The 25761-nt window shown below is 44.3% G+C and overlaps 1 protein-coding gene and 1 long non-coding RNA gene across 2 annotated transcripts; both read right to left on the bottom strand.

The window, feature by feature from the left end:
• Positions 1-8220: 8220 nt before the first annotated feature.
• On the bottom strand, positions 8221-13114 carry LOC146253742 (uncharacterized). The gene is made up of 2 exons (XM_084676963.1): positions 11873-13114; positions 8221-8311 (listed from the first exon to the last, which is right to left on the bottom strand). Exons 1-2 carry the CDS (start codon positions 13024-13026, stop codon positions 8221-8223), a joined length of 1245 nt encoding a protein of 414 aa, XP_084533089.1. The 5' UTR covers positions 13027-13114.
• Positions 13115-19761: 6647 nt separating this feature from the next.
• On the bottom strand, positions 19762-25529 carry LOC146253743 (uncharacterized). The gene is made up of 3 exons (XR_014731804.1): positions 25442-25529; positions 20878-21011; positions 19762-20647 (listed from the first exon to the last, which is right to left on the bottom strand). It is a non-coding gene; the product is annotated as an uncharacterized LOC146253743 (long non-coding RNA).
• Between the last annotated feature and the right edge of the window lie 232 nt (positions 25530-25761).

Genomic DNA, 25761 nt, shown 5'->3' on the forward strand with positions numbered 1-25761 from the left:
CCCAGTCTTGGCCCAAATAATACACAGAAGCTCCTGGTGTTCTTGGACCGCCTGCATGCCGATCTTGTCCCTCTACATGAGAGGGGTTTGGTAGGGCCTCACTTGCCTACATTTGTCATTGTGTGGGACAATGTAAGCTTTCACCATGGCCCGCTCATCAGGGTGAGGTTCACTGCCCATCCAAGAATGGTGATGGTGCTCTTATCGCCCTACTCCCCATTCCTCAATCCTATCGAGGAGTTTTTTTCTGTGTGGAGGTGGGGGGTCTATGAACATCGGGCTCAAAACCAGAGGTCCCTACTCCAGGCAATGGATGCTGCGTGTGGTGATATCACAGCAGATCAGTGCAGGGGATGGTTGTGGCATGCGCGACGATTCTTCCCCCGTTGCATCGCAAGGGAGAACATCAGATGCGATGTAGACGAAAATCTGTGGCCAGACAGACAGGAGCGCGAGGATGAGCAGGAGAATGAGGACGACAGCTAATATAACTCCAGCTTTGCTTTACAGTACTTTCTTACTGTAGTAAGAACACATGTGTTGGTAGTGTAGGCTATGCATAATTTCAGTTTTGATGTGCTTACGTATTGTATGACAGTATATTGTGCTGTACACTTTTTCTGTTAGCCACGATGTATGGCAATTACAGTATTCTGGAAATAAAACATTTACTACAGTAACCATTCAGTGTCAAATGACTGAGCCAAGATTGAAATGTGTATATTACGGGGTTTTTCTATGGTCCACTGCCATACTGACAAAACATCTAAACATTTTGACCTGCAGTGTTTACACAATGCCAAAGGGACTTTTCATTTTGAGGGCACTGACTATTTGTATGAGAAAAGGATTCAGTTTTGACTGATGAGTTGTCTGTTTTAGGAGAGAGATGACCCTTTGTAGGTGTCCCATGTTGTTTTGCTGAACCATCTAGGTTATTTTGGCAAATGTATTCAATGTCCTCTCTTTTCTCGAGACATGAGCCAAAGCAATCATGAACCATATAGGCTATTTTGCTAAATGCACGTGGAGCTTTGAGAATGTTATTTCTGTTTCAAGAATTGAGCAAAACCAATGGAGAAAAACTGTAATATAACCTGTTAAATAATTTGTTTATGGGACAGTCCTGCTATTCCTCAACAAGGTACATGCTGAGTCTGGATCGGAAGCTTACCAACATAAACATCTCCTCCTTCATTTCTGCATTGTGCCTTATGTTTGGGAGCTACTAATGTTTTAACATACATTATCCATCTGATCTGGCTTCAACTCTGGAGTTTCTTCAAAGGTGAGTAAACTTAAAACCTAAAAATGGCTTTCTCATTTGTCAGACCTGGGACTCTAGGACCTGGAGGCAATATTTGTTATCCCACTTTGGCCACGCCAAGACCCGCCCTTCAATAGCATTCACACACTACTATTGGCCAGGCGTCCATGCTCACATGTAGAGGTCCTATCTCCTGACCAATTTGCTGACCCTAACCTTAACCACTCGAGGTGAAATGCCTAACTCCAACCAATCAAGCTGCTTTGTAGGGTGGGTCTTGGCGTGGCCATAGTGGGATTCGTAATTTTACGACCTGGAGTCTTCTCTGAGGTCCCGGTCTTAATCTGGACATTACCTAAGACCGGGACTCAAGACTGTGTGTGTGTGTTTTAAGTGATCAATTAATGTGTGTGTGTGTTTTAAGTGATCGATTAATATGCTTTTATTCTACAGGTGTTTTTTCTCGATAAACCCAGAAAAAGTTACCAAAGTAGAGAATAAAAACGCCAAGCGTCATCTCAACGTGAACCCTCGAGTCCCTCTCCAATCACGAGTGGCGTTAAGCCTAAATATGGACTCCTTCTGCGGACTGTTTGTTTGAGAAGAGGTACTGTTAGTTTTCACTCTGTTAAATCCACAGTGTTATAGTAATGAATGCACAATATGTAACTTTTGTTTTAAATTCTTAAAGGTGCAGGGTCCATAGTATGGTATAAAACCTATCTGGCATTTATTCCATTTACAACTGTTTTTATTGTCAAATAAATACCTTAACAAATGTGAATTTTTACTGTGTGGGGGGCTCACCTCTCCACAGATAAGACCTGTGACTTGGCCTGTTGGCATCACTTGATTGTCTCCATGATGAAGTCTTATGCCATAATGTGGGAAATTGCGGGTTGTTGTGTGCCTGGTACTTGAGGCGGGGCCACACCGTCTGGGTCCTCCTCGCTCTCATCTCGCAGTGTTTCCACACTTGCTGCTGACAGACTTAGTAAATGGGTCTTTACCATCTCAAAAATGTCTGCCATTAGAGCATTTTTCTCCACTGCTAAGTTGTAGTAGCGAGCTACTGTGATCAACTCTGCCTTCCGCAGTCTTAACAACAACCCCAACGAAGGGTCCTTAAGGAACATTTCACTGGCGGACGCCACCATCCCGTCCAACAAGAATATGCAGACCAACGGAACACCACACAAACCAAACAACACAACTTGCTGACCTGGCTTGTCCTACTCACAGCCTACCACCACACCTCTACTGAGTCGGAGCAGCGGGGCGCCAAGATCCCGGACGAGCCCCCATTTGTTATAGTCTACCTCCTGTTGGAGGGGGACCCGACACCCCACAGCCCAAGGACCCTCCAGATGAGTGCGAGCCAAGCAAAGCACCAAAGCAGGGCTTTATTCACGTCCAGTATACCACAATGGTATGTTTGGGAAAAGGGGCTGGACCGTACCAAAGCAAAGAAACAAACATTAAGTACCCACCCCTAACCTGACCTAGTCTACCACACACAACTAAACTGGCACACTAGTTGGGTGCCCTAACCAAAGTACAGAGGGGTGGTCTGCCCAGATCTAACCTGGTGTGTATAGACACAGAATTTACCCTATGGGTGTTGTATGCCCGCGGGCGGCTCATGCCTACACACTCCCCAGGTGCGTCCCCTTCCCCCAGGGAAAACAAACCAGGTGAAAACAATAAACGACAAGGTCACCAACAACACCAAACCGAACAGAGTGGATGTCTGCTCTGCACAAAAGAGACCAAAACACAATTTATACAGGAGGGCATGATGGGATGACTGCTGATTGGACCCAGGTGAACGGCATCACGGAAAGAGGCATGGATGAGTGGAAAACCAGGGGCAAACCAGCACCACCTGTGGAACAGACAGAACAGAACACACACAGGAACACAACACAGAGAACACCAACACGCCCAAGGCACACTGAAACAGACAGATAGGGGGGGACATAACACTACTGTATTTTCTATTGCAGTAAATCTAACCCAATCAACGCTATAGAAAACAAGAAGGCATGTGGTTTAAAAGATGGCAAGTAATTAAAGGTTCCATGGCATGCTGTTTTTATATAGGCCTTAGTGGTCCCCTGTATCTGAAGTCTCTTTCCCGATGTACAGCCGCGGTGCAGAATTACAGCCAGTACGAGCAGTCCCACAATAAGCTTTCCTTAGGACGTACCATTTATGTGTCTGTAGCTTTAAATACTATGAGGAGGAGAGAGGCAGGGCTCACTGCCATTGCAAGCCATGATGTCTCTCGAGGAAAAAACAATATCGCTCTTGCACGCTCGTACCTCATTTTCTCATTGGTGGGCCAAATTCTCTGTGAGCAAAGCAGAAAGGGAAGGCAACCTTTCCCCTTATGACGACATGCGCCACGGGCCGCTGTGTCGCAGGGGGTAGAAAGGGTCGTCTGTTAATCGCCACGTTGGCGGTTCCATCCCTGACTCCTCCTAGGCCATGTGCCGAAGTATCCTTGAGCAAGACTCTGAACCCCAAATTGGCTCCCGATGGGCAGGCCAAGCCTTGCATGGCAGCTCTGCTGCCGTCGGTATGTGTGAGTTTGAATGAGAGGCAAAAATTGTAAAGCGCTTTGAGTGCCGCTAAGGTAGAGCAGCGCTATGTAAATGCAGTCCAAAGGCGGAGAAAAATACCCAGGGCTTGGTTTACACCTATCGAAATTTCTAGCCACTGGGGGACCAAAGGCAGGCTAGGGGAACTTATATTAATGTTAAATAACCTCATAAAGTGACATTTTCATGCCATGGGACCGTTAAAGTGCACATCTGTATGCAATACATTATAGTTCATTATTAAACAGAGCAGCTTACTTTAAATAACTTGCGGGATCAAATTGTGTTTTGCGGCAGTAACTGAAAAAGTTAGTAGCGTAAGTGCCACCAGTGGAAAAGGTTAATGTAGAGCCCTGTGTAGCGTCCGTATATGTCTCCTCATTGTAACCTACAAATATTAGTGATTTATTAAGTCTTTTATGCGCTTGAATAAAAAGCTGTTTGTCTCAGATCCCATTAAAATGTGGCACGGCACTGTCAGCTGTTTGTGTGACGTCCAAAAGATCAATACCGCTTTGTGAGCACGGCTTCGAGCGTAACTCAGTACCTCACATTATTGAAAAATGTGCATTTTCACATCAGCACAAGCATCAAAATGCAACAGACTACCGTTTGAGATCCTGTGAGACCTAAGGCGGGCATCAAATAGTAGAGAAACACCTTTATTAATTGCCAACTAGCTAGCTAGGCTAACACCAGCACATTAGCCAACACCTAATATGGCAGATAATGATGGACAAGCGGCTGATTACCCTATGTACGTCATTTGGTTAGTATTTAGATGCATAAAAACAGATTTAATCTTACCTTTTCAAAATGAACTCCATAAACCAGACTTGTTCTTCTCACTGCCGTCTTCTCTTACTGCCATTATTTTTCCGGGCGGGTTATCTCGTGATCTCATGAGTCCATAGAGTGCAACATCAATTTGGCTAGATTTTATCACATTATCTCACAAGACTGAATCTAACAACTGTTAACCTCCTGAAGTGAAATGGGATCTTTATTAAACATTAATGAGTTACCATAGCATGCCTTTGGTCCCCCAGTGGCTAGAAATGTTGATAGGTGTAAACCAAGCCCTGGGTATTCTTCTGCCCCGTTGAGAAAATTAAAGCTCAAATGTCGTCATAAGGGGAATGGTTACCTCCCCTTTCTCTGCTTTGCCCGCCCAGAGAATTTTGCCCGCCTATGAGAAAATGAGCTACAACTGTGCAAGCGCAATATTGTTTTTTCCTCGAGAGACATCATGGCTTGCAAATGTCTGAAGCATGGCAGTTAGCCCCACCTCTCTCCTCCTCAATAGTAATGGGAACTTCGGATCATTTTCTGACTCGGTTCATTGAATTTTGTTCAGTAAAATGAATTTATCTTTTTTCGAGTCATCTGTTCATTTCAACGGAGCTCAACGCAGCTCAACATTGCTCAACATTTTATAGCCAATTCCCTGGCCTAAATACGTCCACTGCAAACATTTATCATATTCTCATGTAGGCCTAAATGTTAGTGCTTGTAAACCCGCAAATACTGTTTTCATAGGAAAAAATGCTGCATTAAAATAATGCATCATCACAGTTTGTATGATTTGAAATGGTCATCACACTAGTATTTAATTATCACAGCAAACAATTACACTGCACTGAACTGTAAGTAAAGTATAACAAAGTTAAAATAACAAAACCTGAGTCATTGTGATCCTGGAGGAAACTAACTAACAAGTCCAGCCAAGCATTCTTAAGTGCCGTTGTACTCCCAGAACATGAATAAATCATTTCTGTTTCCTCTAGCTACCAGTACTGAGCCTATACAGGTCACATGAAAAATGATCCAAAGACTGGTACCCGAAAGAAGGAACGAATCAATCACCTCCCGACCGTGTTTTCGGATCAATGTTTTGTTCTTCTGCCAACCGAGTCTTCAGATCAATGATTCATTCACCTCCCGACCGTTTCTTTGGATCAGTGTTTCGTTCTTCTGCCAAACGAGTCTTCGGATCAATGATTTGTTCATCTTCCGACCGTGTGTTCGGGTATGAGTCTGGATCATTTTTCACGTGACCTGCATAGGCTCAAAAGAGGAAACAGAAAGGATTTGTTTACCCCGTTCACTTTCGCGTGACTGCTAGTTTTAGTATAGTAAGATGTGAATGAGATTTGTTCACAAGTATGAATTACAGGTTTTGTTATTTAAACTTTTTTTTCAGGCACAAGAAAATGAACAAATCACTCTCTGAGACGACTCGTTACTCCCAGCGAATCATTCACGAATGACCCATGACTCCTCTTCATTGCATTTAAAGCTACAGACACAGAAATGGCATGTCCTAAGGAAAGCTCATTGTGGGGCTGCTCGTAGTGGCAGTAGTTCTGCACAACGGCTGAATATTAGGGGACCACTAAGGCCTATATAAAACCATCCAAAAATAGCATGTCATTGGACCTTTAAGTTGTTGAATTTGATGCAAATCCTACATGATTTAATCACGTTCACCTTTGAAACATAAACAATATTGTTCAAATAACCAGCCAGTCTCCTTTTTTGAGTGTATATGAAAATTGATTGAGGTTGATCGGATTAAATCTGCGAAAAGGAGGCATCATTTTCCCTCATTTTGTGCTGCAGATGTGAAAGAAATGCCAGTGACAATCTAATTGGATAGAGCGAAGGGCAGTTTTTAATGCTCAGAATGTGCAGTAGCCAGTGTTGCCAATTTAGCGACTTTCTCGCTATATCTGGCGACTTTCTAAACCCTCCTGGCGACTTTTATTGTCAATAGCAACTAGCGGCAAATTTAGCTTTTTTCAGTGTTGTTGGAAACTTGCTGGTGTCTTGGAGACTCTGACGTGAAAGCACGGATTGTTTTGCGATACTTTACCTTTACCTTTAGTCATTTAGCAGACTCTTATCCAGAGCGACTTACAGTAAGTACAGGGACATTCTCCCTAAGGCAAGTAGGGTGAAGTGCCTTGCCCAAGGACACAATGTCATTTGGCACAGCCTGAAATTGAACCAACAAGCTTCTGATTAATAGCCCGACTCCCTAACCGCTCAGCCATCCGACCCCCTCGATACTGTCCTCAATGATCAGCGGGTGCTGCCGTGAGCTCCTCTGCCGCCCCAAAGCACTCACAGGCGGTCAGTCTCACAGTAGCCTTGTGCAGCAGTTCTAGCTGCAGTCAGAGCACACAGCAGCAGACCCACCGAGTGCTGAAATGTTCTGTAGCCGTTACGCTTCCTAAACAGCAGTGGAATTGTTTTTCTTACACGCATCTCCCCTATAGCATTGCTAGTGAGCTACACTGGTTTAAAACCACAGGTATGGGAGAGTGGGGTAAGATATGCCAGTTTTGACTTACGTGTCTCTCCAGGCAAGGGAAATTGAGACAAAAGCACAATGAAGACTTCCACTGTTAATTTGGTAAATTGCCTATCAACTGAAAATATAATAATGCACCTATAACAAAGACCCTTGAAAATATGACCCCAGAAAAAAGTGTTCATGTGACTCAACTTACCCCAGGCTAGGGGTAAATTGAGCCATATGGGGGTAAATGGACCGTCATATTTTTTACGTTTTAATGCTAGCATCATCTAAAAACATTACTTGCCTCTTTTTAAAGGTCACATGAAATGCTGTTTTTGGATGTTTTTATATAGGCCTTAGTGGTCCCCTAATACTGTATCTGAAGTCTCTTTCATGAAATTCAGCCTTGGTGCAGAATTATAGCCACTACGAGTAGTCAATGAACAATGAGCTTTCCTCAGAATGCGCTGTTTCTGTGTCTGTAGCTTTAAATGCTAAATGAGGAGAGAGGCGGCACCCTGCGCTAATGTTTACAGTGGATGTAACGCAATGGCTCGTAGACCCGTTGCTGTAAGATGCCTCAAATTTGCCCATTCTCATCTGATAACCCTGGTTTGTCATTTCAATGTGGGGAAAGGCGGATATCGCGTGCGCCATAACACCAACAGCAGAACGTTATCCACATAGCAACGAAGTGTACAACACTGCATTACAGAATCTGTATTCACACACATACTTGATGCTATCTACCTTTACATTAGTGACAGTACCTCAGCTGATAGCTGCAGAGTTACTGTTACAGCCAGATTCTAAGGGTAGCAAGCTAGGTAACCATATAGTAAGCAACAAAATGATATAGCGTTAGTTGACTTGTCCGAGGTTTGTAGCTGGACCAAGGAGTACTGATCCAGAATTTAATTTCAGACGGTCAGCAAGGCCAACTTTGTATTGGCTCAAGGAAACAGTGGTGGCTAAAATGTTTGGCGCAGACATGAAAAACAGAGGTTGAGTCGGCGCATTTCCAGTGAAAATAAAATTAAGATGGGCTACTGGTTTTGCAGATTTTCAAACAGCATTTGAGCCTTTTTCTCAAAGGTGTAGAAGAACACCCAGGGCTTGGTTTTGCCATGAACCCGGCTCGGGGGTTGAGACAAAACAAAGGGGAACACAGGCGCGAGGACTAATGCTGTGGTAATTTATTAAAGAATACTAATTTAACATAACTAAACGTGAGGTATGCAAGTCAGTGAGTCAGTGGTGTACATGTGTGTGAGTGTCTCATGATAGTGAGCAGTGTTGAAGGTTGTATTAACAAAAGTGAAAAGGGGGGGGGGGGGGGGGTATACGTCCACTGCAAACACGTAAAAAAAAAAAGATCCAAAGACTCGTAGAAAGACTGAGTCGGGAAATGAACGAATCGTTTGTTTCCTCTAGCTACAGAGCCTATGCAGGTCACGTGAAAAATGATCCGAAGACTCGTAGAAAGACCGAGTCGGGACATGAACGAATCGTTCGTTTCCTCTAGCTACAGAGCCTATGCAGGTCACGTGAAAAATGATCCGAAGACTCGTAGAAAGACCGAGTCGGGAAATGAACGAATCGTTCGTTTCCTCTAGCTACAGAGCCTATGCAGGTCACGTGAAAAATGATCCGAAGACTCGTAGAAAGACCGAGTCGGGACATGAACGAATCGTTCGTTTCCTCTAGCTACAGAGCCTATGCAGGTCACGTGAAAAATGATCCGAAGACTCGTAGAAAGACCGAGTCGGGAAATGAACGAATCGTTCGTTTCCTCTAGCTACAGAGCCTATGCAGGTCACGAGAAAAATGATCCGAAGACTCGTAGAAAGACCGAGTCGGGACATGAACGAATCGTTCGTTTCCTCTAGCTACAGAGCCTATGCAGGTCACGTGAAAAATGATCCGAAGACTCGTAGAAAGACCGAGTCGGGAAATGAACGAATCGTTCGTTTCCTCTAGCTACAGAGCCTATGCAGGTCACGTGAAAAATGATCCGAAGACTCGTAGAAAGACCGAGTCGGGACATGAACGAATCGTTCGTTTCCTCTAGCTACAGAGCCTATGCAGGTCACGTGAAAAATGATCCGAAGACTCGTAGAAAGACCGAGTCGGGAAATGAACGAATCGTTTGTTTCCTCTAGCTACAGAGCCTATGCAGGTCACGAGAAAAATGATCCGAAGACTCGTAGAAAGACCGAGTCGGGACATGAACGAATCGTTCGTTTCCTCTAGCTACAGAGCCTATGCAGGTCACGTGAAAAATTATCCAAAGACTCGTAGAAAGACCGAGTCGGGAAATGAACGAATCGTTTGTTTCCTCTAGCTACAGAGCCTATGCAGGTCACGTGAAAAATTATCCAAAGACTCGTAGAAACACCTAGTCGGGAAATGAACGAAACACTTGTTGAGAGGACTCGTTACTCCCGAGTCCTTATAAGGATTCATTCAAAATGAACGAATCGTTCACAAACGACACATCACTATCGTTCACACATAAAGGGATGTGGTATATGCTGGCTGTTTTGCCTGGGTTAGACCTCATCCAACCATCAAGAGCTCTGTTGTAAAAGGTCTTGAATGCACCATAGACACTCTTGTCCAGAGGCTGCAGGCGATGAGATGTGTGGGGTGTGATGAAGAAAGTGTTTTGTCCGTCTCTTCATAAACGGAGTGACTAAGTTCAGTTGAGTTCTGGATTTCAATAAGTATTATCAATCTGCAGATTGGGAGAGAAAATCGGACCTCTGACCATAAATGACAACACAACACCAGGCTTAGGTCTCAATCATGTCTCTCTCAGCCCTGAAGGCTGGAGGACCATCTTTTATAGGGCACAAGAATGTAAACATAGATAGTGACAGTCAGGCAGTAATGACGTTACAACAGTCTCAGAGGAAAAGATTCACAGCTCCCAACACATGACCACTCAGCCTAGAGAGTTCATAGTTGGAGCTCTCCTTGTAGCCATAACAAGGAACATTTAGCCAGCACTTTCTCCTGACCCCGAACATCTATTAACCCTGACACATAGACACAATCTACTCTTATTAATAGCAAGCTTACATGAGAACATACTAACTAGTATCCAATGACTAGTTCTATTGATTAGTGAATAATGTAAGCACACAGGAAATCGCAATTTCTTCCACAGTCCCCCCCTTTTGACGTTTAACGTCAACACAACAACTGTTTATCTGGGGCCTGCTATGGTGCCTTACATTTCATAAGTTTTATAACATTTCAAAACCTTAACAATCAAACAATACCGTATCTGTTACTACCCAACGCAGCATACATGATTATAGGATTTTAAAGTATTACGTAGTACCCAATCATAGGTAAAACAAAATCAATGAAGTGAACAGCATAATGACAGTTCATCAATGATTCTAGAAACATAGGCATATTTCTCTGCTGGACATACCCCCTGGTCATGCTCTCGTGAGCGAAACACAGCAGGGTATCGATCAAACACTGTTCATTAAATTCAGAGTATTTCAAACAGTATTAAAGTAATAAAGTAACCACCTTTAATTATTGTTAACTAATCTGTGGTCAAGGACAGATCTATTCACATTGCATACAGCATTGTATATCAGTTGGAACATAGAAAGGAGCCAAATGGCCATCTTTATTACAATGGCAAAGTAGACACTTGGTACTTGAGATTAAATATCAGACATTTCAATCATTCCCAGGGCAATAAAGTAATCATCAGTCTTGCTTGCTTTTGTCTGTGGCTTGATTTGGGCTACCATAATCTTACTGGCAGCCTTCCGAGAGCCCACTGCACAGCACTGTACACAGCAGGCAGTACACATCTTCCAAGCACAAACCACAATCAGCACAACAACGATTAACATGCCCAATCCAGTGATTCCCATTTGAATGATAGTCGAAAAGAAACCCCCCACAGAGGAGGTCAGCCAATCAGCAAAATTCCAAGGTTCAGGTTCCCCCAAATCGGAAATGATCTCTTTAATGTGCGCAGCCATATTTGTGATATTAGCAGATTCATCTGGGATAAAAGTACAACAGTCATGACCTATCACAGCACATGTACCTCCCTGAGCTGACAACAGATAATCCAGTGCCATCCGGTTCTGCAGCACTACTTGTCTCATAGCCTTCATCTCATAAGCAACCGCAGTTAAGGCGTCGGCTGTCTCATTACCAATGGACTCCAACCCTACTGCTAAGCTCCTAATATCTCTAAAGGCAGTGATAATACCATACGCAGGGAGAATGGCAGCTGAGAAACGTGAAAAGTGGTTGTGCACTATTGATTCCAAGTGATGTGATCCCAGCTTCTTAGCATCTGCATTAACAATACTTCTCTTGTGGCGGTGCCACCAATGTTTTGGCAAGGGGTGCAGGGGCAACCCATCTACAGGTCTGAGGGCTCCTACAATAAACCCAAGGTAACATGTTCCTGACCAGTTGGCTGGCAGAAAATAATAAGCCCTGTTACCACATACCCACATGGTGCCATTGTTAGCTGCATGAGGAACCCCAAATGGATCTGTTGTAATACTTATCGGTCCACCTTTAACAGGCAAATCAGACAACTTTGTATAAGCATATGTCGACACAGTATGATTACACGTGCTGTTCCCCAATGCCCTCCCTGTCCTGTTATGAGTCACACATAACCACGCCTGTGGAGCATAGGCTAACCACAATGGGGGCGAATAGGTAACTCCTTTAGGAATGTGTCGCTTGTGTACAGTAACATTTTTCACATTCAACCCGATACACTGCCAACTCCAGATCTCACACATATCTGCCTTAGAGAGTGGGACCGCTATCCAAGGATAGGTTCCTGCATGTTGGGGAATCATACCACACACCCAACAAGACCCATTTCCTCTCATTTTCCGTGCAGTCATTTTGGCGGTTCTTAGGAAGGTGTTGGCGAAGTATTCAGTCTTCATGTGTACTCCAAGGTGATGGGTGTCAATGTTCAAATCAGTTTCTTTGGGAGCATGTAATATTGACTCTGGTAGTGGCTCATGTCTGCGATATCTGTGGACTTGTGCGTCCGTTATCAGTAAATGTCTGTCAGGTGTGTGCGTCAGTTTATCTGTGGATATCATCTCTCGTCGTAGCTCAGGCAGCGGGCTCGGTTTCCTTGAAACAACCGAGGTCCTCTGCCTCAGTATCCTCTCGTTCCCGTTCTGGGTGCTGTCACCTGCTTCATGTAGAGGCCGGAGGAAGACTGAAAGTGTCTTCCCCTCTCCAGGCTCCTCTCTCTGGTTTCCTGTCTGGGTGCTCTCATCTGCTTCATGAATCACACATGGGGGAGAGAGGCATGGTAGCAACAGCAGCCCCTCTCTGGCTTTCACCACATGTGACTCACCTTTTGACGTCTTCAACACCTCCGGGTGGGTGCTCTTTGGGACCTCCGTCTCGGCGCCCCTGGATTGGAGTGCTGGACGGCAGGGTCCTGGTTCTGGCTCAAATCGGTCCGCTGGACTGGAACCTGCTCCCGAATCAGCCGCTGCGACCGGGTCTCCATCCCCCTTGGTGTACTCCCGAAGGAGCAGCCCAGTGGGGATGAGACAAATGGCAAGTTGGAGCAGGCACCATTTGGAGGTGCACCTGCTCCTCCACCGGCCCCTTGCTCTCCGTTGGGACCCTCCAACGTGTTGTTCGGTGGAGGGGCCGTTTTGCAGTGTGTCGCATGGATCCATGTCGGACGACCCTCCACTTTCACCGCTGTGTGAGTCACCAAGAGAACCAAGTATGGACCGGTCCATCTCGGTGAGAGGGCAGTCCTCCGTTTGTGCACTTTCACATACACGTAGTCTCCCGGTTGATAGGGATGACATGGCTCCCCAGCAGGTTCAGGCAGGGCAGCTTTCACCTGTGAATGCACAACCCTGGCTGCTCTAGTTAGGGCGTAACAAAAGTTTAACATTGTATCATCCATCTGGTGGATATTCATCTGTTTCAATGATAGTGGGGGGGAGACAGGCAATCTCATGGGTCTCCCTAAAACTATCTCGTGTGGAGAAAGTCCATTCCTCCTTTGGGGAGTGGACCTCATGGCCATAAGAGCTAGTGGGAGTGCATCAGGCCATTTTAGGCCAGTCTCTTCACATATCTTGGCTAGTTTGTTTTTCAAAGTTCCATTTTGCCTCTCCACTGCCCCCGCAGACTGTGGGTGGTAGGGACAGTGGAAATGCTGGTTGATCTGGAGCGCTTTACAAAGTTCCTGAACAATCTGACCTGTGAAATGGGAACCTCTATCACTGGACAGTCTTGTGGGGATCCCATATCTACAGATCACATCTCTCATGAGAATCTTGGCTACCGTGGTAGCATCCGCTTTCCGACATGGGTAGGCTTCTACCCATTTCGAAAACATGTCAACAATTACAAGTACATACTCAAAATTACAACACTTGTTCATCTGAATAAAATCAATTTGTAAATGCATAAAAGGACCGCTTGGAGGTGGGTGGGCTGCGTCTCTTCTCTTTGGTCCCTTTCCGGGATTATGCTGCTGGCAGGTATGACACTGAGCACAATGTTGCTCAGCCTTTGTGGAAAAACCAGGTGCAAACCAATCAGTATTTACTATTGAGACCATACCCCCCTTGCTCGTATGGGCATAGCCGTGCGCCATGCGAGCCAACCAAGGGAACAATGCACGTGGCGCCACCACGCGGCCGTCGGGGTGGCTCCACACTGCTGAAGTAGGATCTTTCACACAGCCTACGGATAACCAACCATCCCTCTCAGTGTTATCAGCAGCGGCTTGAAGGTCCGCCACATCATGAAAAGAGGGAGTGTGTGTTTCCGGTTGCTGAGACACAGAAAAAATAGAGACCTGGGACACATCAGAGGATTTGGCCGCAGCCTTTGCTGCTAAATCAGCTTTAGCATTTCCTCTTGAAACATCATCTGTATTGTTAGTATGAGCCTCACACTTAACAATAGCTAGCTTTCTCGGTAGTAGTATTGCAGATAACAAATTATCAATCATCTTTCCATTCTTGATTGCTCCACCTGAGGAGTTAATGAAACCCCTTTCTCGCCATATGGCACCAAAATCGTGAGTAACTCCAAATCCATATCTTGAGTCGGTGTAAATATTTACGATCCTTCCTTCTGATAAACAACATGCCCTTGTCAGAGCAAACAACTCGGCTTGCTGTGCAGTGCATTGTGGAGACAGTTTACCAGATTCGAATGTCTCACTGTCCGTGCAGACCGCATATCCAGAGTTTAGAGAGCCATCCCATGCTCGGGACGAAGATCCATCTACGTACAACACAAGTTCAGCATTTTCCATAGGTTTGTCAAACAAATCAGGTCTGGGTGTTAGCACTTTATCGACAACCATCTCACAGTCATGTGGTTCACCATCATCAGGGGTGGGCAACAATGAAGCTGGATTTAACGGGGAGCATCTATGGATTGTAATGTTACTTTGAGTCAACAAAATCAGTTCATACTTTGTAGCTCTGGTGGCTGACAGGTGTTGAGTTTTGGTGCGTAACAGAAGAGCACTTACTGCGTGAGGAACCATCACTGCCAAGGGCGACCCCAGCACTATATCTGAAGTTGCTTCCACACATGTTGCCGCAGCACAGACTGCTCGTAAGCACGGGGGAAAACCTGCTGCCACAGTATCTAAAGACGAACTCACATAGGCGATAGGCCTCCTAAGATTACCATGCTGCTGGGTCAGTACACCCTGGGCAAACCCTTTGGCCTCGTGGCAGTACAGTGTGAATGGCTTGGTGTAGTCCGGCAGACCGAGGGCTGGCGCCTGGGCCAAGGCCTGTTTGAGAGATACAAATGATTTATCAGCTTCAGTGTTCCACAACAAATGAGTATCAACCTGGCCCTTCATTAAATCAAGGAGAGGTCTAGCCAACAAAGCATAATCAAGGATCCATTGACGACAATACCCCGCTGAACCTAGAAAAGACTTTAGTTGTTTTGCTGTTCTAGGCTTCGGTATCAACCGGATGGCCTCCACTCTATCAGGAGTCAATAGCCGCTCTGTACCTTTGAGTGTATGGCCCAGATACTTGACCTCCTCGGACCATAACTGCAGTTTTGCCTTTGAGGCCTTGTGGCCCTTCTCAGCCAGTGCCTGTAGCACAGCAATAGTGTCCTGTTGGCAGGAGGCAAGGTTCTTAGAACATATCAAAAGGTCATCAATATACTGCACCAGAGTAGAGCCGGCTGCTAAGGTGACATCCTGGAGGTCCTCTCGTAAGGCTTGACTAAACAACGTAGGTGATTCGGTGTACCCCTGTGGCAGAACTGCAAACTTATACTGGACCTGGCGAAACGTGAATGCAAACAGATACTGGCTCTCTTCTGCAATGGGAACAGAGAAAAAGGCACAACATAAGTCAATTACTGAGTAATGAGTTGTGTCAACTGGAATGCAGCTGAGTATTGTAACAGGGTTAGGCACGACAGGATGTGTTGGGATAACACATGCGTTGACTGCTCGCAAATCCATAATAAACCTCCAAGTGTTTTTACTGGCCTTCTTCAAAGGGTAAATTGGGGTATTACATTTGCTCTTACAACATACAATGATTCCTTGTGCTAACAATGATGCAATTACTGGCTCAATTCCCTTTTCTGCGTCCTTACTGATAGGATACTGTGGTTTGTTCGGCAAAGGTTTTCTGGGATCTACAGTGATAACTACTGGGATAGCGTTCTTAATGCGTCCTACATCATTTGCATGCTCAGCCCATAACTGCTCGGGCACTGCTGCTAATAAGGCTGCATCCGTGGTGGAACGCTCTGAACAATCTCTGCAGTCCACCAATGGATCTGTGTGGGAATACAGAATGTGATAGGCCAAGTGTTCCTTTTCCTGAGGAATAGATAAGAACACTCCATCAGTAGTGCATTTAATGTCACAATTCAGTTTGCACAACAAATCCCTTCCCAAAAGATTTACTTCACACCCCGTAGTTAAAAGAAACGCATGCTCATCACTCAATGGACCAATATCAACTCTTAACGGCTTGCTAACCACTGTTTGAACAGGAATCCCAGATACCCCCACTGCATTGACTGTGTGTCTTGATTTTGGAAAATTTGGATAGTTTTGTGCTGCAATAACAGATCTAGTTGCTCCTGTGTCTATCAGAAAAGGAAGGTCTCTGCCTTCCACCTTCAACGTAATCATAGGTTCATTATCACTAGACACAGTTACTACCGGCATACATGTTGATGTTTCGAGTCCTAGGCCTCCCTATTGTTGTTGCTGTCTCTGACCTTGCGGCGGCTCGAACGGCTCAGTATCAGGCCAAGTCAACTGTCTCTGTTGGGGGTGGTGATTCTGGGGCTGTGAAAACCCATTGTACTCAAGGCGATACTGTTGGTTAGGAGGGGACTGGATCCCATACGAATGCTGGGTCTTTTTACCAAACTGCGCATACGTCTCAGGGCACTGGTGGGCCCAGTGACCTTTCTTCCCGCAGCGTCGACAAACATCCTTGCCCATTTCATCTGTCTGTCTCCCCCCCTTCGAGTTTCTCCCTTTTCCTTTACCTTTACCTTTACCCTTGAATCCTTTTTCCTGTTGTTCTAAAGAGCTTATTTGCAAAGCCATTAGTTTCTCAACTTTCTTTCCTGCATTTGCCTGCATTTATGTAAAATTATGCTTTGCATAATCCATAATCATATCAACTGTTTTGTTCTCCCAATGCAGAACTTGTTTCTTAACTTCTACCTGGAGTTCAGGGAGCAAACCACACATGAACACATGACAAAGTGGCACAGGGGAAGCGGCCGCAGTAAACCCAGAGTGTTTGTCAAATATCTTAGTAAGCCTTTCTAGGTAGTCTGTAGGTTCCTCGTCTTTCCTCTGTTTACAATCATACACTTTATTCCAGTCCAGAACACCAACTCCCATTTTTGGTATTACAGCTATCAAACGGCGTTTAAGTGCTTCATATGGTGCATTTTCAAGTTCAGCGTTTGGTGCAGGCCAAACTAGTTCTGCGTTATCCTCATCAGGAATCAATGCTTTCAGTTTTCTCAACACTCCAGGCTGGAGTGCTACCTCTAACAATTGATTCAAATCTAGAAAAGTAGGTCTGTGTGCATTGATAGTTATTTGCAGCTCTCTAATAAATTTTGCTGGGTCTTCTCTTATGTCAGGGAAACCCTTACCTAACTCCCTCAGCTCAGTCACTGACCACGGGCGATAAAGGTACACAGGCTGTAATGCATCAGGACCTGGATAAGCTCGCATAGGGTACATGGGCACTGGAGGTTCTAACTGGTCAGTGTTACATGTCTTGCGTGTTTGATATGTATGGGGCTCTCTTTCTTTGCTTGAGTTACGTGAACCCCGAGCTGATTGAAAACCCCGACCTCTAGAGATTGCCCTCTCTATTTCTCGCCGTGGGTCGATGCTCAACTGTCTCAATTTCGTCAGCAGGGCTAGTTCATCTTTAGTTAGGCCTACCGGATCAATCACATCTGTGGTGCTTGTAGCACCAAGTAACCCTTCGACCTTTTCTGGTAGTTTCTGTGCTGGCTGCTCCTGACCCGATGCTTCACCTAACAATGCATTTTCCCTGTCTCTGGCTCTCCTTTGCATAGCCACAGTCATAGCAACAACATCATCTTCATCTTCGGTAAATAAGCTACAAATCTTAGGTAGTGGTTTTCCTAGGGAATTTGCGCTACCTTCAGCCTTTTTCACGACTACTGACTTCTCACAATTTGTTTTCGCACTAGTCTGTTCACGCAACTCCATGTTAGCATGTTCAAGCAATGTCTCGAGTTCCCTCACTCTCCGAAATTGTTCAGTCTGATCACGTTTTAACAATGACTCCCGCATCTTCTGTTTCTCAAAGTGCTCTAGCTCGATTCTAGCAGTCTCTTGTTTGTCTCGCTCGAAACGTTCCAACTCTTTCCTAGCTTCTCTATCAGAATCAGTTTTAGCTTGTTCGGACCGTATTTTCTCAAGATAGCCAACTCCACGTCGTCTCGTAGCTTCAGTTAACCATATCATAAACATTGGCCAGTTGACAAAATGTTTAGTCATCCGACTTGTTTCCTTGTCTTGCAAAACCACTTTTAAGCTCTCCAATACTTTTACGTCAAATGTTCCCTCCAACGGAAAACAATGTGTCGGGTCATGATTAGTCCATGCATGCCATTTCTCAACGCTTGACACTGCTTGAATTCCATGTAAATCAAACATATACCGCGCTGGACTATTCTCAGGTAACAACGTCTCTATTGCTTTCGTATTGGACGCTAGATTACCCATACTGAATTACAATGTAGGCTATCTGTAACGAATCTCATAACGGTATGAAACCAACTTAATTGATTTACTGCAGCAATAATCAGACAGCACTTTAGAACAGTCACACAAACTCTTAAGAATAAACTACAAGAAGTGTGGTGGTGGTGAACTACAAATATGGCCTTTTCAAGCCAAAGTATCCTCGCCTTCCGGCGCTCGATCATGGGACGCGCATACAAAGACCCGACTCTTTGGGAACGCGCATACACTCATTTCCAAAACTCCGTTACCTCATGAGTAACAAAATAACCACAATTTTGTGCTTTAAAAAACCGAGTTAAATCATATAGGCTAACTGCCAGTCTATATTTCCCTTAGTGTTTGATTGTGTCCCTCGCTGATCATTAAGTGCCAAGATTGTCAGTTAACCTCCTAACTGTCCCTTTTACATTGACAAAGTATCCCTAACTTGTTTAAAACCCACTTTACCATTAAAAGTCGGTCTCTCGCATAAAGCCTTTGACCCTAACACATTATGACCGCCCACCTACTGTGCTTGGTCTAAAGGAAGAAAAACCCAAACAACACTTAATACAGTTACAATTCAAACGAAATAAAATCCCAATAAGATCTCTGTTCAAAAGAGAACATTTTTAACATGCATTGAAAATAACATTTCCTTGTTTGGTTCACCCCTGGTCTGTATCTGTAAAACCATAACTCTCTGTTAACAGATCCTTTACCTCAGATCAAGAGTATATGGTCCGTATTCTCTGTTAACAGATCCTTTGCCTCAGATCAAGAATACAGATATGTTACATACTTTTTCAATACTTCCCGCGACCAGGGTTCTTGTACGCTATCAGAGTTTGCCAACTCTGACCAAGACAAAGTAAAAATAGCAAGTCAAACAATGACCCAAATTTACTAAACCAAACTCTACCTAAACTAAAACCTTCTATTATCTTCCTCCTGTTGAGGCCTAGCAGACTCTGCTCTGCTAAGACCAGGCTCCCAACTGAACGTCACAATAAAAAAGGGTTCTTAAATTGTTTACGTTACCAGTATCGCAGAGGGACAGCAGGCGCACCAAGCACAAAGCAGTCCGTGAATGGGGTTTTTTAGAAAAAAGGATTCCCTTACCTTTTTGGTTTTGCGCGTCACGGGTTCTGCTTTATACTGGTGCCGCCGTGGGTCTCTCCTGGATCTGGTTCTGCAATCCTGCTGCTCGACAACGCCAATTGATGAAGAAAGTGTTTTGTCCGTCTCTTCATAAACGGAGTGACTAAGTTCAGTTGAGTTCTGGATTTCAATAAGTATTATCAATCTGCAGATTGGGAGAGAAAATCGGACCTCTGACCATAAATGACAACACAACACCAGGCTTAGGTCTCAATCATGTCTCTCTCAGCCCTGAAGGCTGGAGGACCATCTTTTATAGGGCACAAGAATGTAAACATAGATAGTGACAGTCAGGCAGTAATGACGTTACAACAGTCTCAGAGGAAAAGATTCACAGCTCCCAACACATGACCACTCAGCCTAGAGAGTTCATAGTTGGAGCTCTCCTTGTAGCCATAACAAGGAACATTTAGCCAGCACTTTCTCCTGACCCCGAACATCTATTAACCCTGACACATAGACACAATCTACTCTTATTAATAGCAAGCTTACATGAGAACATACTAACTAGTATCCAATGACTAGTTCTATTGATTAGTGAATAATGTAAGCACACAGGAAATCGCAATTTCTTCCACAGGTGGAATTGTGAGCATAACAATCCCCTCATTCTTTGCTAAATCCAGTGCCCTCAGTGAAATATGGGCCTCGTGGTTATCAAGGAGTAGCAGTATGGGATGGTCAGAGGAGCACTTGGTATGCTGAACCAGATGTTCAAGGAACTCAGCAAAGGTGTGTTCATTGATCCAGCCAGATCTGGTGGAGGAACCGATTGATCCTGGAGGTGCTCCTGTAATGAAATGGTCTTTGTACCTAACCCTTGGGAAAATGAACATGGGAGGCACTGCATTCCCAGTAGCATTGACTGCACAGACCACAGTCACAAGCTCTCCTCTTTCGGCAAATGTGATGGCCCCCACTTGTTTCTTTCCCTTTTCCGCCACAACTGCTTTGGTGTCTGCACTGTTGTGACACCTGTTTCATCAACATTGTAAATCATGCTTGGAGGGAATTTAAACCTATAAAACAAAGATAAGAGCCATGATGAAAAAAAATCATAATCGTTCAAGCAATGCTAAAATCATACTAAACAGCCGTGAATACATATCCTGGTAACTGTGGCTGAAACACAGTAAACACATGCCAATTTCTTGTACAGTACATGTACTTTACTCTTGTGTCTTGCTATATTTTCCATTAAATTGTATTATTTTTATTATAACATAATGGAATATATTAATTCTGTCACCTGTCCATCACTTTTGTCAAAGAACTCCCCGAATGTGGTTTTGTTGAAAGCTGTAGCTCTTCCCAAAGATGTTGCTTCAGGCATACGACAGGAGAGATGGTGGCGTGCCATGAAGTTCTTGAACCAATCTCGACCTAACAAAATAGAATTAATTCTTTTTAGATACAGTTGCATGAAACCACAGATGTCAGCCTTTCCTGTCTTATTGAATAATGTAATTTCCTGCACTCCCGCTAGACCCTTCTCTTTCCAGTTGGGGACAGGGATGTTGTTTTTCTGTGCAAACTGGAATGCCAGTTCACAACATTTATTTGGAGTGAGGCCATGGAACTGCTCAGCCAAATTTTTGATGTGATCGGCAAGCTCTTTTTCCACCTCTTCTGTAAAGACCGCCTTGGCTTCTGCTGTTCCACTATACCCTACTGTTTTTACTTTCTTTACCTCCTTTATAATGTACCTTCACAGTGTTGACCTGTCAATATTTCTGTCCTTCCCCACTGATCTGATGGATTTTCCACCCTCAACATCAATGGCTGCTCTCTCCATCTCTTCTAAGGTTGTTGAGCCCCAGTTGGTTCTTCTTTTGTAGGTTCTTGGCATGATTTGTTCTATGCAATGTGTAATATATGGTTAACAGTTGTGTAATACTATATTTAAAACAATGTTATGCTTAAAACCTAACTTCAGTGCCTTAAGTTAGGGGTAAGTTGAACCACTGGTTCAATTCTCACATCCTCTGGCTCACTTTGCCCCTTAGTCAACATTTTCGTAAAACGACCTAGCTTAGCAATTCAGGCTAACCTTTAGCTTAACGATTAACATTGTTTTATATGTCATCTCCAACATCAGGGTCGGACTGGCCATGGGGAACCTCGGGAGATTTCCCAAATGGCCGGTCAAACAAATGGCCGCTACGGCCATGGCACTATTCAAGAAAAAAAAATCCTTATAGTTTACGCTCACTTGTGGATGGCCTTAAAACCAAGCAACTGTTTAACTGGAGCGAGCCAAAATCCAAAGGATAGGGGTGGGCATTTCCCCCGTGTAAACTGGAACGGTGCACTTGTCCGTCCATTTTACAGATCACGATTGGTCAAAAAATCAATCGTTTTCCGGGTACAGCCAATTCGTTGGAGCAATTTTAGTTAACATTGTTGGTTCTTTAGCAAAGAAATGTGTAGCCGGGTGGTAAACCTTAGGACATACAGTTTTCTGTTTAAACTATCATATTACATAAATATAAAAGTGTGAATACATAATACTTAAGTTCATAGTTTAATAAATAGACTTTAATGGTTACAAGTTTAATAAATAGACTTTAAGGTTTGAGAGTTATGATTTTTGATTTGATGAGAAATACATATTGTTCATGTTTTACTGAATGCAGCATTTGGAAATGTATATCTGTTGTTTAAAAACACATGTTAAAATGTACCTGTTACAAATATGAAGAGAGTAAAATTAATGTTTTGTGAATTTATGTTGATCACCAACTTCAAGCCCAGAGCCCCCCACTCCACTAACGACTCCCGCCTGGCCAACGACCTGAATGAGTTCTACTGTAGATTTGAAAGACAATTGGACAGTCCTGAACAACCCCTTTCCATCCGTGAGGCCTCCCCCCTCCCCCCCTCTACAGTGACGACCCTCTCCATTCAGGAGAGACAAGTGAACAAACTGTTCGAGACAGAACCCCCGCAAAGCAGCTGGGCCGGACTCTGTCTCTCCAGCCACCCTCAAGAACTGCGCTGACCAGCTGTCTCCGGTGTTAACCTACATCTTCAACACCTCCCTGGAGACATGCCATGTGCCAGTCTGTCTCAAGTCCTCCACCATCATCCCTGTGCCCAAAAAGCCCAGGCCAACTGGACATAATGACTACAGACCCGTCGCCCTGACCTCTGTGGTAATGAAGTCTTTTGAGCGCCTGGTGCTGGCACACCTTAAATCCATCAAAGACCCTCTACTGGACCCCCTGCAGTTTGCCTACAGAGCCAACAGGTCTGTGGATGATGCAGTTAATATGGCCCTCCACTTCACCCTACAGCACCTGGACTCCCCAGCATCCTACGCCAGGATCCTGTTTGTGGACTTCAGCTCTGCCTTTAATACCATCATCCCCGCCCTGCTTCAGGACAAGCTCTCCCAGCTGAACGTGCCTAATTCCACCTGCAGTTGGATCACAGACTTCCTGTCTGACAGGAAGCAGTGCATTAAGCTGGGAACACAAGTCTCTGATTCCCCGTCCATCAGCACCGGATCTCCCCAGGGCTGCGTCCTTTCTCCTCTGCTCTTCTCCCTGTACACCAACAGCTGCACCTCCAGTCATCCGCTATTTAACACCACCCTCATTGGGCTCATCTCTGGTGGAGACGAGTCTGACTATGGGAGGGAAGCGGACAACCTGGTGACCTGGTGCAGCCAGAACAACCTAGAGCTCAATGCTCTCAAGACAGTGGAGATGGTTGTGGACTTCAGGAAGAACACAGCCCCACTCACCTGCATCACCCTGTGTGACTCCCCAGTCAACACTGTGGAGTCCTTCCGCTTTCTGGGCACTATCCTCTCCCAGGACCTCAAGTGGGAGCTGAACATCAGCTCCCTCACCAAAAAAGCACAACAGAGGATGTACTTCCTGCGGCAGCTGAAGAAATTCAATCTGCCAAAGACAATGATGGCGCACTTCTACACAGCCATCATTGAGTCCATCCTCACCTCCTCCATCACCATCTGGTAAGCTGCTGCCACTGCCAAGGACAAGAGCAGGCTGCAGCGTATCATCCACACTGCGGAGAAGATGATTGGCTACAATCTGCCTTCCCTCGAGGACCTGCACACCTCGAGGACCCTGAGGCGAGCGAAGAAGATTGCGGCGGACTCCTTCCACCCTGGACACTCCCTGTTTCAGTCACTCCCCTCCGGCAGAAGGCTGTGGTCCATCAGGACCAAAACCTCACGCCACAAGAACAGTTTCTTTCCTTCTGCTGTTGGCCTCCTCAACAAGGCCAAGAGTTCACGCTGACTTTAATGACTTAATGTCTTAAAGCTATTGCATTTTGCACTACATTCAAGTCCTGTAATTAGTATTTTATATTGTATTTTATATTGTAAATTGGCAACTTATGTTTTATTTTATGGCAACTTTTATTTTATTGTATATTGTATTCAAATTGTATTCCACTTAGTATTGCTAGTTTATGTATCCTTTGTATAGTAAGACCACATATTTAAATGTAAGATTCCTATATGTTTATTGTATGCACCTTCCTGCAAAAGCAAATTCCTTGTCTGTGCAAACTTAATAAATCCTTTTCTGATTCTGATTTTGACGATGGCTATCATGAGACCATTATAATTGTGTCATTAATATTTTCCTTGACCTCAAGTACAGTGGTAACATTTGCACTTGTCATAAATATATCATTAAGTGTTATTACACTGTCAAATGCTTATATAACTGTGTCAGGAACATTTTCTTTGACCTCAACTACAGTGGTACAATCTTTTATTATATTTGCACTACATTCCCAGCATGTACTAGCCTGGCTGCCAGCCCCACCCACAAAAAAATTTGGTCGGGAAGTTGGGTCTGAAGGGTCTCGAATTGGGAAACAACTACAGAAAACCAGAATCTGGGCGTACCAATGAAATTGCCAGGGCGGGCTTTATACGATGATGGACAGATGATCAACAGTAACGTAATCACCCACGTCACAAAGGAACGCTTAAGTTAAATTCGTTTTGAACAAACAACATATTACGTTGCTCTGATTGGTTGGAGGTCTATCCAATTGAGCGAAGAGGCATTTGTTTTCCAGGCTCGTTTGAAACACGCCCCGTAGTCAAAGCCCAACGGAGAGTTCTCAGACTCATATTCTGACTAGAATTATGAGTATGACAACGTCAGGCTAAGCATGTACAGTTTCGACTATGAAAAAATATACACATTAACTTCTTACTCAAACAGAGGGTTACAACATATTCTCGGCAGGTACATTTTGTAAGAAAAAAACAACCCCAAAACAATCCAGACATTACCTATCAGCTGCTTTTCATACAAATATGAAGCATAGAAGATAGTTAAGTGATGGGCAACTTTAGGGTAAGAAAGCATTTGATTAGCAGAAAGTCCTTGTCGTTTTTCAGCTCCCAGTTGGCCTCCTCCAGATATTTTATGCAGTCCTCATGGTGTTAAATCTTTTGTCGATCCATATTGGTTTGTTGTTTGTTGGCCTCCCACCATGTGTGTTTGGTGAAACGAGTTTCCATCTAGCTAGCAAAAGTTGTACAAAGTAAAGAACACGAGCACCATGTAATGTCAGCTCCATTAGTAAACTCACAGTTCCTCAGGTAACTTTGGCTAATCTAGGTGTTTAAAATACGCTTGCTTGAGGAAGAAAAAATTATGCTAGAGCTACTAACGTTAGTCTGATACCCGATGATAAGGCCTACAGAGTTAGCTTAGCTAGCGAGCTAATGCCAGCTAACTTTACTTCAAACAAGAACGATCTGTCAATGATACAGTAAATTCCCAAAGAGAATCCAAGTGTTATGTTTACCTTACCTCAAATAGGTCTAACTTTTTGGCAACCTCGTGCGTTGATATCGTCTGTTTAAATCAGTCTGGAACAATTCTGCTCTGTCGTTGGTGGGGTAAAGAGCGACAAGGGAGAGTCAAATGACGTACTTTCCTGTCTAACGGATAACTATTTTTTTCGGCGCGACATTCAATGAAATACAGATCAGAGACGGGTTGTTTTTGGATTAGAAACTAGCCAATTACTGTTGCAATGGCAGAATTATTGGGAGCACTTAAAAAAAAATATTGGCATTCTAATACTTAATGGATTAATGGATTTAAACTTTTGTACTCGCTGTGAAATA

This window comes from Hypomesus nipponensis, chromosome 17, assembly GCF_054491055.1.
Source record: "Hypomesus nipponensis isolate SF chromosome 17, ASM5449105v1, whole genome shotgun sequence".
Taxonomy (NCBI): domain Eukaryota; kingdom Metazoa; phylum Chordata; class Actinopteri; order Osmeriformes; family Osmeridae; genus Hypomesus; species Hypomesus nipponensis.